The sequence below is a fragment of the Suncus etruscus genome, chromosome 12 (assembly GCF_024139225.1).
Source record: "Suncus etruscus isolate mSunEtr1 chromosome 12, mSunEtr1.pri.cur, whole genome shotgun sequence".
Lineage (NCBI taxonomy): Eukaryota > Metazoa > Chordata > Mammalia > Eulipotyphla > Soricidae > Suncus > Suncus etruscus.
The window spans coordinates 74929947-74943035 of record NC_064859.1 but is presented as its reverse complement, the minus strand read 5'-3'; the positions used below and the strand labels follow the sequence as shown (position 1 = coordinate 74943035).

At 48.1% G+C, this 13089-nt stretch overlaps 1 protein-coding gene and 1 non-coding gene across 2 annotated transcripts; both read right to left on the bottom strand.

The window, feature by feature from the left end:
• Positions 1–530: 530 nt before the first annotated feature.
• On the bottom strand, positions 531–11310 carry KLF11 (KLF transcription factor 11). The gene is made up of 4 exons (XM_049784524.1): positions 11153–11310; positions 8788–9057; positions 5668–6607; positions 531–1059 (listed from the first exon to the last, which is right to left on the bottom strand). The coding sequence occupies exons 1-4, from the start codon at positions 11192–11194 to the stop codon at positions 791–793; spliced, it is 1521 nt and encodes a 506-aa protein (XP_049640481.1). The 5' UTR covers positions 11195–11310; the 3' UTR covers positions 531–790.
• LOC126025311 (U6 spliceosomal RNA) lies at positions 6827–6933 on the bottom strand. The gene has a single exon (XR_007501333.1). It is a non-coding gene; the product is annotated as a U6 spliceosomal RNA (small nuclear RNA).
• Positions 11311–13089: the final 1779 nt, after the last annotated feature.

Sequence of the window (13089 nt, the reverse complement as noted above, 5' to 3'; positions counted from 1 at the left end):
CACAATTCCATCCTACAACAGGCTCTCTGATTACTGGACATCTAGTACATATTTTGGGGTACACCCTTCTTCACAAGTTACACCACAGGCACAGGTGACGGGTTCTACTTCACTAGAATTCCTTGGGTTATAGCCTTGAATGAATGGTTGTCTGGAATTGTCTTGGAAAAATGTTATGAAAAAGTTGACTACAAAGTTCCCCCCTACTCCACTTACTTCTAGAGGCCCTTATTCAACCAGTTCTGATTCTAGAAAATTCTGAGCTCGAGAAAGGCCTAATTACAACCTTGTGGTTTTTTTTTTACCTTTTTAGTTTAATAATATGCCAAGTTACAAAAAGGTTATAAAAATGTTAACATTAAAAGAAAGACTTTAAAATTATCTACCTAGAAATTGGTGATCCGAGCACCAGCAATATAAATATTTTTGTTATAAAAAACAGTATAAAAATCAGTACCCTGTTTCATTTCTATAAAACATGAATAGAAACATTGTAAAAATCCAGATTTTGTAAACTTTATTGCCAAAATGGTTATTTGAATGCTGGTGATTTAGATGATCAATTTCCCCCCACTTTCTTAAAAAAAAAGAAACAAACCTGAAAAACACAAAACCCAACATAACTTCTTAAACAATAAAAATTATTGAACAGGGTCCCAACCAAAAAGAAAGAGTTAGCATCCTTTTATCAGAACCAGCTCCCCTCTTTCCCTTAGCCTCCAAGAACTTTTTTGGGAAGAACATCAGTCTGTTTCCAAACCAAGCAGCTTAAAGCTACCTGGCCCACCTTTCAGGAAGAGGCTGCCGGGCTGCCCGGCTTCTCCGCTGAGGCAATTCTGTTCAGCTTGCCAACCTCTGCCTGCCATCCAGGGATCTTCTTGGCAGTCATGTGACGCCGGGCATGCTTTGTAAGGTGGTCGCTGCGCATGAAACGCCGGCCACACACGGGGCATACGAACTTCTTCTCTCCTGTGTGAGTGCGCCGGTGGCGAGACAGCTCATCTGAGCGCGCAAATTTTTTATCACAGCCATCCCAGCTGCAGCTAAAAGGCTTCTCTCCTAAGAACAGAGAAGACCACATGTCAAAGAAAACACTGGGCATCTTAATGGACAGTAACCATGGCATATTTTAAGATTTTACTCATGAAAGTCAATGAAAAGCTATGTTATTCTTCTTTCGGGCTATTTGAAAGCTGAGAAATTTCTTCCTGCCTTTCCTGAGAAGCGGTATGTCGACCCACGAATGGGAATTTTTCTGAAAATATTTTGAAATTTTTTCTGAAAATATTTTAACCACACCTGGTGGTGGCACTCAGGAAACCACTGGGGCTGGTGTTCAGACCTGCACTTTCGCTCTCTGAGCCATCTCCTTGGGGCGTGTTCCACAGTGTCAGCAATGGAAACTAGGCCTCCGGCTTTCAAAGCATGTGTTCAGTTCATCCAGATCTCCTCCAGCCCCAATAAATAAAATAACGTAAAAGGTATTTTATTTGTTTCCTTATTTTTGGTTTTCGGGCCCTCCTGGCTCTGCACTCAGAAATCACTCCTTGCAGGCTCAGGGGACCATATGAGATGACGGGAATCGAACCCAGACAGGTTGTGTGCAAGGCAAATACACCTTCCTCACTATACTAACGCTCCGACCCTCAAAGTTATTTTAAAATAAAAACAATCCAGGGGCCTGAGGGATAGCATGGAGGTAAGACGTTTGCCTTTCATGCAGAAGGACGCTGGTTCGAATCATGACATCCCATATGGTCCCTCGAGCCTGCCAGGAGCGATTTCAGAGCATAGAGCCAGGAGTAACCCCTGAGCGCTGCCGGGTGTGATTAAAAAAACAAAACCATGGGGCTGGAGAGATAGCATGGAGGTAAGGTGTTTGCCTTTCATGCAAGAGTTCATCGGTTCGAATCCCAGCGTCCCATATGGTCCCCCGTGCCTGCCAGGAGCAATTTCTGAGCATGGAGCCAGGAGTAACCCCTGAGCACTGCCGGGAGTGACCCAAAAACCACAAAAAAAAAAAAAACAACAAAACAACAAAAAAACAAAAACAAAAACAAAAAAACAAACAAACAAAACAAAACAAAAAACAAAACTAATTATAATAATAATAATAAAAACAATCCTATTACTATTCCTTTGGGAAGGGGGAATATCCTTAAGACTTCTCAAAATCATTAATTCCACCTTAACATTTTGGCATAACACTGACAAAATGGGTTAGAATTCTATGAGGATCCTTCTAGGTCAAGGGGCTCAGCACCCTGATCTCTCAGAGCTGTTGTGAGCCCTGGAGCGGAGCCTTTCCTACAGAGAGCAAAATAGCCCTCAGGCCTTTCCTGGATTAGGAGGCAAAGATAGGAGGTTGTGATGTTCCCTTTTCCATATCCTAAGGCCATAATTTTTTTTGGTGGTGGTGGGGGTCCTATACCAGGCTGTGGTTCAGGCCTCACTTCTGGCTCTGAGCTCAGAGATCACTCCTTGGAGCTTGGGGAATCATATGGGAGGCTAGAGATTAAACCTGGGTCAGGCACATGCAAGGAGAATGCTGTACTGTAGCTCCCTAGTCTTGAGCAGGTGGCTATCCTCACATACTTCTTAGGCTTAGGTGACAGTGTTAAGAACTGTTACAATCACCTCGTGAAGGGTTTATGACTAGTTTCATCTTTGAGCCACTCAAGTGACAACTAAGTAATTCATTTGAGATATGGCAAATTAGCGACTGTGAATGAGTATTATGAGGACACAAACTAAATATATGGTTTTCCAAACCAAAAATAATAGGAAAGCTTTGGATCACAATGGCCTTATGAAATCATCTAAAAAAGGATCCTGAACTTCATGAATTTTAAGAGACCCCAAGGTGGAATGTCAGAGATTATACTACCTTTTTTCACAAGGTTTGGTCCATTGTGGGCAGTGCACCAGGATGGGAAGTGCTGGGTAAAGATGAAAATTCTTTTCTTTGTATGGATTTATAGTGTTGTATTTTTCAACATGTCAAAAACATAGCTTCTACTTACTCCCTATTATTATTTTTGGTGTTTGGGTCATACCCAGCAGTGCTCAGGGGCTATTCTTGGCTCTGTGCTCAGAAATAGCTCCTGGCAAGCTGGGGGGGGGGGGCAGGGAGGGGACCATATGGGATGCTGGGAATCGAACCGAGGTCAATCCAGGTTTGGCTGCGAGCAAAGCAAACGGCCCTACTGCTGTGCTATAGCTCTTGGACGCCTTTCCTATTATTCTAAGAAAAAAAAAAATTTTTTTTTTTGGCCACACCTGGTGACATTCCTGGCTATGCGCTCAGAAATTGCTCCTGGCTCAGGGGACCATATGGAACACCAGGGATCAAATCTATATTCATCCTGGGTCAGCTGCATGCAAGGCAAACACCCTACTGCTGTGATATTGCTCCAGTCCCTAAGAAAAAGTTTTGTTTAGTTTTGGTTTTGGGGTCATACCCGGCAGCACTCAGGAGTTACTCCTGGCTCTGAACTCAGAAATTTCTCCTGGCAGGCACAGGGGACCATATGGGATGGCAGGATTCTAACCACCATCCATCCTAGATAAGCTGCTTGCAAGGCAAACGCCCTACCACTGTGCTATCCCTCCAGCTCAAGAAAAAAAAATTCACTAAAGGTAAACACTCAAGAACTTCTATATAGGTTTTATGAAAAATCCTAGTGTTTATAAATGGCTTAAGAAATTGATTCTTGGGGGCCGGGCGGTGGCGCAAGAGGTAAGGTGCCTGCCTTGCCTGCGCTAGCCTTGGACGGACCGCGGTTCGATCCCCCGGTGTCCCATATGGTCCCCCAAGCCAGGAGCAACTTCTGAGCGCATAGCCAGGAGTAACCCCTGAGCGTCAATGGGTGTGGCCCAAAAACCAAAAAAAAAAAAAAAAGAAATTGATTCTTGGGGCTGGAGAGATAGCACAGCGGTAAGGCATTTGCCTTAGATGCAGAAGGATGATGATTCAAATCCCGGCATTCCATATGGTCCCCTGAGCCTGCCAGGAGCGATTTCTGAACATAGAGCCAGGAGTAACCCTTGAGCACCAAACAAAAAAAAAAAAAAAAATGAAATTGATTCTTTGGAACCTTAATTGTTGGATTAAAGTACTGAGAAACCTAGAAGATGCTTGTTAAAGCACCTTACTCTACCTTGCTGTAGGTTCGTTTGCTGAGAAATAAAATGATAGAACAGCCCACATCCAACTCCTGCCTTCCCATGCACAACCTGTCAAGCTGTCGGATAATTGTCCTACAATAGCTCAGGGACAATTAGACTTTCCAGGTCAATGAGCCATCACACTGGGATAACCACCCAGCACACCTACAACCATCATCTACTAGTACCAGACACCTGGACAAAATAGCCAGTAAGAGTGAGAGCTTTAGGCTGGAGCGTTAGCACAACAGGTAAGGTGTTTGCATTGCACATACCAACCAGAATTTAATCCCTGGCATCTCATATGGTCCCGAGAGCCTACCAGGAGTAACACCTGAGTGCCACATGTGCCCCCTTCCCACCAAAGAGTGAGAGTAGACAAATATCTAAGATACTAAAACCAAAGGAAAATATGGTGAGAAACACAATAAGCCATTAGGGTCAAAGAAGGAAAAGATTAGGAAACACTAAGAGCTCACTCACTCCAGGAAAGGCTCCATCAGGGAGTTCAGAAAAGTGGAGAGAAGGTGAAAGATATAAAGACAAGCAGTTCATAGGCAGGTATGGGGCCTTATCCCCGAAGTAAACAGCAACTCCACTATATGGAGAATACGATTCCTTTTACCTAAATTGCTTCATTATGCAAGTGACCTGTGTTTATATCCACATTTGCATGAAATTCTGAAAGGTGAAATTTTTTTTTGTTTTTTTTGGGGGGTCACACCCAACAGTGCTCAGGGGTTATTCCTGGCTCTGTGCTCAGAAATTGCTCCTGGCAGGCACGGGGACCATATGAGATGCCAGGATTCGAACCAACGTTGGTCCTGGGTCAACTGCTTGCAAGGCAAACACCCTACCACTGTGCTATCTCTCCGGCCCCCAAATTGTTATAATTCTTATGAAACTCTGTATTTCACAAAATAAGATGATCCTTTAAATCTGGGGCCAGAGAGATAGCACAGTGGTAAGACATTTGCCTTGCATGCAGGACAGTGGTTCAAATCCCAGCATCCCATATGGTCCCCCAAGCCTGCTGGGGGTGATTTCTGAGTGTAGAACCAGGAGTCACCCCTGAGCTCTGCCAGGTGTGACCCAAAAAACAAAAACAAAAAAAAAAATTAATCCTTTAAATTTGACATATTCCATAGTTTGGAGACCTTTGCCTATAATAAACCTAAGTTGTACAATAGTACAATAGGATACTGACCAAATGGAAGCATATTTTCTAAAAATGTAAAGAATAAGATGTGAGGGGGTTCACCTTACAAGGATCAGTCATAAATACCATACTGCATTTTATCTCCTGGGGTAAGCACATGGAAAATTCCAGAAAAACCATGGATGGCTGTACTGTTGACCCCAATTCCTACATGATTAAGATGGCATTTAGGAACCAAAGAAAAATGACCATATATGTACTTTTCGTGTTCTCATCCTTCCTTCAAGTCAAAAGGCAGCTCGTTTTGAACATTCCACAAGTCATACCTGCTTACCACTCACCTGTGTGAGTTCGAAGATGAGCCTTGAGGTGAGAACTTTTGAAGTATGTTTTCCGACAGCCTGGGAAGTTGCAAACATAATTCCTTCTTCTGGAAAAGTCTACTTGAGGGGCACAGTTTTGACTGGAGGCAATCAACACTGGCGCAGGGGCAAGGGGTAAAAACTTGGTGTTACCAACGGCCATTACAGTAGACGGGCAGGTGGCAGGCTGGGGGAGGGCTCCCTGGGACAGAACAAGCATCACTGTTCCCTGAGGCACAGAGGGGCCCACGAACACAGGCTGGGGTGCCGGAGCAGCCTGGGGCAGGATAGGTTTGACAGTCCCTGCAGACACTTGGGAGGGAGCCTTCAAAACAGCTGATAACATGCCATTTTGTCCAGTCACAGGGATCATTTGGCAAAGGACAGGAGGATTTGGAACAGGGGCAGGTATCAGAGGAGTGGCCTTCTTGGGCAAGTCACTTTCATAATTCTTTGGTGAACAGATTTTTACTGAAAGAGGCCACCCTGCTTGGTGGCCTTTATCAGCAGGGACCAGGCCACCAGACTTGTGCAAACAAGGCTGACAGGTCACCAAGTTAGCAGTGAGTGCACTGTCCATGAGGCGTGTGTCCTGATGAGCGCCCATAGGTCCCAGAAACTGTGCTTTCCCTTCTCCATTGTCTGACAGTCCATGTTCTTGAGCCTGGGCAGGAGTAGGACTACCCCCAGTGTGGCAGATGACACTTGTCATCATGGCCCTGTAGGCGGGGTCCAGCGCTGGCTCTGGCTTCATACCAGGTAGGTCTTTCTCTGCCCTCTCACTCAGCACTTTAGATGGCCCAGTGGGGGCTGCAGGCATGGCTCCGACCAAGTGTGCTTTGGAATCAGTTATCTGGGAAGTTACAAGTGTCCCCATCGATGGATCCATGAGGTCAGGGCTCTGAGGAGGCGTCATGCACTAAAAAAAAGGTAAGTACCATGTGAAAAGGTTGCATTGGTTTATTTTTTCTCCTTTTCTAGGGAGGAGGGTTTATGCTATAGGGAAGGTATGCAAGGCTCACTCCTGGTTGAGCTGGGAGGAACTTGTACAGTGCCAGGGACCAAATCAAGGCTGGCCATGTACAATGCAAGCACCTTACCTCCTGTACTCTCTCTCTCTAGCTTCAAAGGTCAATTTTTTTATATGGCACATGTCATGAATTTTCGTGTCATTTTTGCATAGGGACTATGCCAATCCTCTCTGTATTGTTCCAATTTTAATATATGTGATGCTGAAGTGAGCAGAAAGGTAATTTTTTGTGCTTGGGAGAGTGTTTAGGACACACCTAGTGGTACTCAAAGATCAACCCTGGTAATAATGCTCAAGAGACCATAAGGAGCCAGAAATTGAACAGGTATTAGCTGGGTATGAGAGAAGCTCCCTTACTCTCTCTTGTGCTGTATACAATTTTAAAAGGGATGATTTATTTTGATCTGTTGCTTCACTACCTTTAAAAAGAATTATCTAGGGGGCTAGAGCAATAGTACAGTGGGTAGGGTTCTTGCCTTGCACATGGCTTACCTGGGTTCCATCCCCAGCATCCCATATAGTGCCCCAAACACTGTTAGGTATGATTCCTGAGTTCAGAGCAAAGAGTGACCCCCTGAGCATCAAAGGAGAATGGCCCCAATCTACCCTTGAAAAAATAGAATTATCTAGATAATACTCCTCTAAGCCTGCTCCTAGGAGTACCCGTGGATTTCAAGGGTATAGAAAACTTTTTATTCCCCAGACTTCTTCCTGCTTCCAGACCCATTAGTGAAATATAAAAACAGTAGTACTATTCTAGACACACATAAGAAAAACTACTGAAATGAGCCATCTTACTATGAGAATTCTAAAGGAAAAGGAAAGGTTTATGTTGAAAATGAGAGTTGACAAGAATTTTAGATTCTCCAATGATTAAAATAAAAATAATATGCAAATTCAAGTTAGAATTTGAGAGAACCATCTCTGAAAGGGCAAAATGATCAGTGTTTCTGGCTGAAGGAAACCTCTCTTTGTACTGCTCATTATTTTCCATTTATTTCTAACTTTCTGGTAAGCAAGTCCAGTGCACAACAATCCTGGGAAATGCAGCTGGCAGCCAGGCCCACTACTTCTATGACTTTCTCCACACCCTCAAGTCTCTTCTTATCCCTCTCCAAGTTCGTTTACCATATTCTGCTTCTAGTTCAGACTAATTGTTATTTGGTCAGCAAATGAAAACTATTTAATTTTTCCAACTGAGAATTTCCCTCAGCAGTTTTATAGTTGTTAACAAAATAAAAAAAATGTTTGCTTCCAACTCACAAATAAGTTAGATGCTAAAGGGAGAAAGAGGCCAGTATTTCAACTCAGCCAGCCAAGGCTGGTGCCAAAGCAGACTTTCTTCACATACCCAGTTCCTGTACTAGATCATCTGAGGAATAAGACCTCCACTCCTCCATTCCATAAGTCTATTCATCTATAAAGTCTGTAGCTTTCATTCTTCTAACCTTCATTTTTGAAGTGCTAATTTCATTTTTTTCTGGGACCTCACTCAGCCATTCTCAGGGACCACTCTGGGAAGGCTCAGGGAGCCAAGTGGGATGCCAAGGATCAAATCTGGGTCAGCCATGTGCAAGGTAAGGACCATGTACTAGCCCTCTGGCCCCAAGCAATGCCAATTTTTTTGTTTGTTTGTTTTTTGGGCCACACAGTTTGATGCTCAGGGGTTACTCCTGGCTAAATGCCCCTGGCTTGGGGGACCGTATGAGACGCTGGGGGATCGAAGCGCTCAGAAATTGCCCCTGGCTTGGGGGACCATTTGGGACGCCGGGGGATCGAACCGCGGTCCTTCCTTGGCTAGTGCTTGCAAGGCAGACACCTTACCTCTAGTGCCACCTCGCCTGCCCCGCAATGCCAATTTTTTAAGAGCCAAAAAATGTATTCATCTCTAGGACCCAGGCAAGGAGAGATAGTGAATGAGTTTCCAGTATTCCAATGAATCTACCCACGAGTTCAAAACAGTTATTTGGGGGTGGGTGGATGGGCTATATAAGAGTATTCAGTGATCATCCCTGGTTGGCTACATGTAAGCCAAGTATTTGACCTGTTGTGCTCTCTGGCACACTTACCAGAGTCGATAGAGAATGAAAGTCCTTTGGTAGCTCAGCTCCTGCTGCATCCATGTGCACACTGGTGGAGACATCTCCAGAGTCAGAGACAGGAGTAAGGGGTCGTATCTTTAAGAGGTCACTTTTTTGGGCTCTTTGACCCCAGGAGCTCATGCAAACAAGGGCCTCAACAGCCTCGATATCGGTGTGCTCCAAGATGCTGCAGGTAGATCTTTCGCTGTCATGTCGCTTCCTCTCCAGGATGGACTCGCATATGTCCATGATCTCCACCTAGAGCCAACATAACAGGGCCTCTCAGTCCAGACCAACATAGAACATGACCCAGCCAGGTCCCTGTGTCTGTGGGCATGCATTTCCGGGACCTGCAGGAAACCCCAGACACACATACGACACTCTGCAGGACACAACTCTTGCTTCTAGGACATCGTGAAAAGAGAGGGAGGAAGGCTGCAGTTTGCACAGAAAGCCTCATTTCTTTTAGATCACATCTGGCTATGATCAGGGCTTACTCTTGGTGAGGCCTGGAGGATTATATGGGGTACTGGAGATCAAACCTTGGTAGACTACCTATAATAGTACTTTCAGGCGGAAGCTGATTAGTAAGATTATGAAATTCATGCTTTCTGCAGTAATTCCCAAAACTTTGATTTTAGAGGTAGAGGGAAGAGGTGCTAGTGGCCCCTCTCCCTGAGGACATCAGCTCTTAACTGTCTGGGTGGTTGGACAAATCAGAGCAGTATCCCCACAAGAATGCCAAACAGCAGCAACCCAGCGAGGCCTCTCAAGACTGTTACTGAAGATTACAACCCCTATCCTGTCTGATTGCCCCCCTCAAAGTAACACCTTGCTGATCTGAGCCTGCCCCATGACTCAAACACAAAGAAAGCCCTTATTCATGCCACCAGGAGCTGGGTGGGAGGATTGTGAAGAATTTGGTTTTAAGTCATACCTGACAGTGCTCAGGGGGCACTTGGGGATCATTACGTGGTACCAGAGTTTAAGGCCACGTGCAAAGCCAGTGTTTAACCCCTGTGCGGATTCTCTCCTGCCCCAGAACACGGATGTCTTCTTTCTGCTCCATAAACCCTCAAGGCAGTGGGGGTAATAAGCAGCTAGAATGAACTATCTCTCCTTAAACATAGCTTTATGTTTAGTTTTTGTCTTTTGGGCTACATTCGGCAGTGCTCTGGCCTTACTCCAGGCTCTGTGTTCCAGGACTATTCCTGGAGGGGTTCAGGGGACCAGATGGCATGCCAGGTATTAAATCCAAATCAGACACATGCAAGGCAAAGGCACTACCGCTGTATTATGGGCCCCCCCAAAGATAGCTTTAGAGCACTAGAAAACCAGACTTCTATACTGCTTGCATTAGCACGGGGGAACCCTGTCCTGCCTGGGTCCCCGGCACACAGGTTAACAAAGCTGCCTTCAAAGATCTGGAAGCTTTAGGCACAAGAACTGTGAACTGTGAAGTCACAGAAGGCTGGCTGCTCCACAGAATCAGATGAGATAGGAACCCCGACTACAATGCTTCAACATCAACAAAGGGGAGGGATTTTCCTCTCTGCGCAATCCTGCAGGCCTCAAGCACTGGAGACCCAGACCCAGAGCAGCCGACATTGCCCCCTCCACGTGCCAGCTTTGGCCCCGTCCCCAGAATATGGCCGGTGCAGCCTCCCCGACAGCCTCTGCCTCGCCCCCTGCAGCTTCTGCCTAGCTCCACGAGTGGGGCCTTCCTCGCCAGCTTTAGCTCCGCCCACGCCCGCTATGGCCACGCCCCCTGCAGCTCTGCCTAGTTCCACAAGGGAGACCTTCCCGACAGCGTTAGCCCCGCCCCCTACAGCTAGGACCTAGTTCCGCGAGTGAGGCCAGTCCACCAGCTTTAGCCCCGCCCCGGCCCCGTCATGGCCACGCCCCCTGAAGCTTCCGCCTGATTGGACGCGCGCCGGCCTTCCCGCCAGCCCTGGCCACGCCCCCTCCACGGCCACGCCCCCCGGCGACTCGAGCCTGGGTGCGGCTTCCCGGCGGCTCCAGTGTTCTTACAACCATCGCGGCCGCCAGCACGGCCCCGGGGGCATTCCACATCTCCTGAGCCCTCGCTCGCTCACGGGGCGCTCCCTCCGCGCCGAGATCCCGCCCCAAGGCCCGCTCCCAGGCCCCGGTGACGTCATGGCTGCACAGAGCGCCGCGCCGGGGCCGGCGGGGAGGGTGCGGCGGGAGCGCGAGACAAAGCTGCACGTAGCTCTCGAGGCTGGCGGCCCGGGTCCTCCCTGCCAGGACAGCCGCGCAGCGCCCCCGACACGCTCTGCTTCTCCGCGCCCCGGCCTCGCCCCTCGCTTAGACGGGCTGCTAGCCGGCTACTCACCGCGCGCGCGTCGCCCGGGCCCGCAGAACCCGGCGTGTGCATGGTGCCGACGGCCTGGCGGGGGTCCACAAAGCGGGCCCCACGGGACTGGAGGAGGCCGATGCGCGGCGGGCGGCGGCGACCCTGAGCTCCGCAGTGGCCGCCCGCGCGCCTGCTGCTGTGCCCCGGTGCGGCCCTCGCGCGGCGCCTCCGGGAGGGGCGGGGCGGCGGTGGGCGTGGCCTCGGGGCGGAGCGCGCGGGCAAACCAAAACACGCCACGCCCCCTCGTGGGCGTGTCCGGATGCTCATTGGCCAATCCGCGCACGGATTGCGCGCGGCTGGCCAATAGGCGCCACGGGGGGCCGCGTGATCGGAGCCTGGCCGCGGCGTGATCAGTCCCGGGTGGGAGGCGGCACGTGTTTTGGTCCGGGTAAGGGGCGGGGCCCGGAGGGGAGGGGGCTGGAAAGTAGGGGAAAGGTCTCGGCGGCAGTCGGCGGCGGGAGCGCGGCGGCGCGGAAGGGGCGAGGCGTCGGCCGCTGGGGAAGTCCCGGGAGCGGAGCTTAGAGAACCGCGCTTAAAGGTGACGCCTGCAGTCTGCCATGCCGGAGCGCAGTTCCCCCAACCCAGTCCAGAAGAAGAGTCCATGCAGGGGAGGGAATTTCTGGAGAACAGCATCGCATTTTGCTTATTTTCGATTTTTATTAATATGCCCTTATTAATAACTTATTAATGATATTATCTTATAATTATTTTTATGATTGATTTTATGGTATTTATCGTTGATTTTCATAATATAATAATTAATAACTTCTTATTGGGAGTTTTTTGTTTTTATTATGATCAAAGTGAATTACAAATCTTTCCCAGTAATTTTTGTTTGTTTGTTTTTGGGTCACACCCGGCAGCGCTCAGGGGTTACTCCTGGCTCTATGCTCAGAAATTGCTCCTGGGATGTCGGGATTCGAACCATCTTCTGCATGAAAGGCAAACGCTTTACCTCCATGCTATCTCTCTGGCCCCTTTCACAGTAATATTCAAGGTACATAGTGACAATGAATCAGGGGCATTCCCACCACCAGTGTTGGCCTCCCTCCACCCCTGTTCCCAGCATGCATCCCACACCTCCCTCCTTTACCCCTCAGAATATTAGTGTAACTGGTCCCCACTTTACAGCTTGTTGTAGGTTGGGTATCGATTCTGTTAACCAGAAAGAGTGGCATACTGGATTGCTCTAGATTACATTTCTACATCTACTGCTTACTACTACAGGGCAAGCTTCTTAGCTCTATTTTGATTTTGCCACCTGTTTCTTCCCAGGGTACTTTTTTTGTTTGTTTGTTTGTTTTTTTGTTTATTTTTGTTTTGGGGCCACACCCTGCGGTGCTCAGGGGTTACTCCTGGCTATCTGCTCAGGAATAGCTCCTGGTAGGCACGGGGGACCATAAGGGACGCCGGGATTTGAACCAACCACCTTTGGTCCTGGGTCGGCTGCTTGCAAGGCAAATGCCGCTGTGCTATCTCTCCGTCCCCCCACCCCCAGGGTACTTCTAAGGGGAGACAAGGTCTCCAAATATTGCCTGGTGGTGATTCTTTCCCCTCTTCTGAAGGAGAACCATCCCTTCTGGGAGGCCCTCAGGCTGACAGGAGATGCTTTCAACAGCCATCCAAACACACACTTCCTTTCCCTCTCTCCCTGGACTGCTAGCTTCTCTGGGTGTGGTTTGTCCATTACATAGTGCTAGGTTCTTGGAGAGCAGCAACAGGCTTATTTAGCCACTCTTGGGACAATCTTCCATTCATCCAGGCACCACTTCATCCTCACCCATCCTAGTTTTGCTGAGTTTGGGGACGGGTTGGTGCAGTACAATGCGCAAAAGTTGCTGAGAGGAATCGAGGAGTCCTCATGTGAAAACCCAAGCAGTGCAGGTGATAAGGACACCATGGAGGTTATGCTTGAG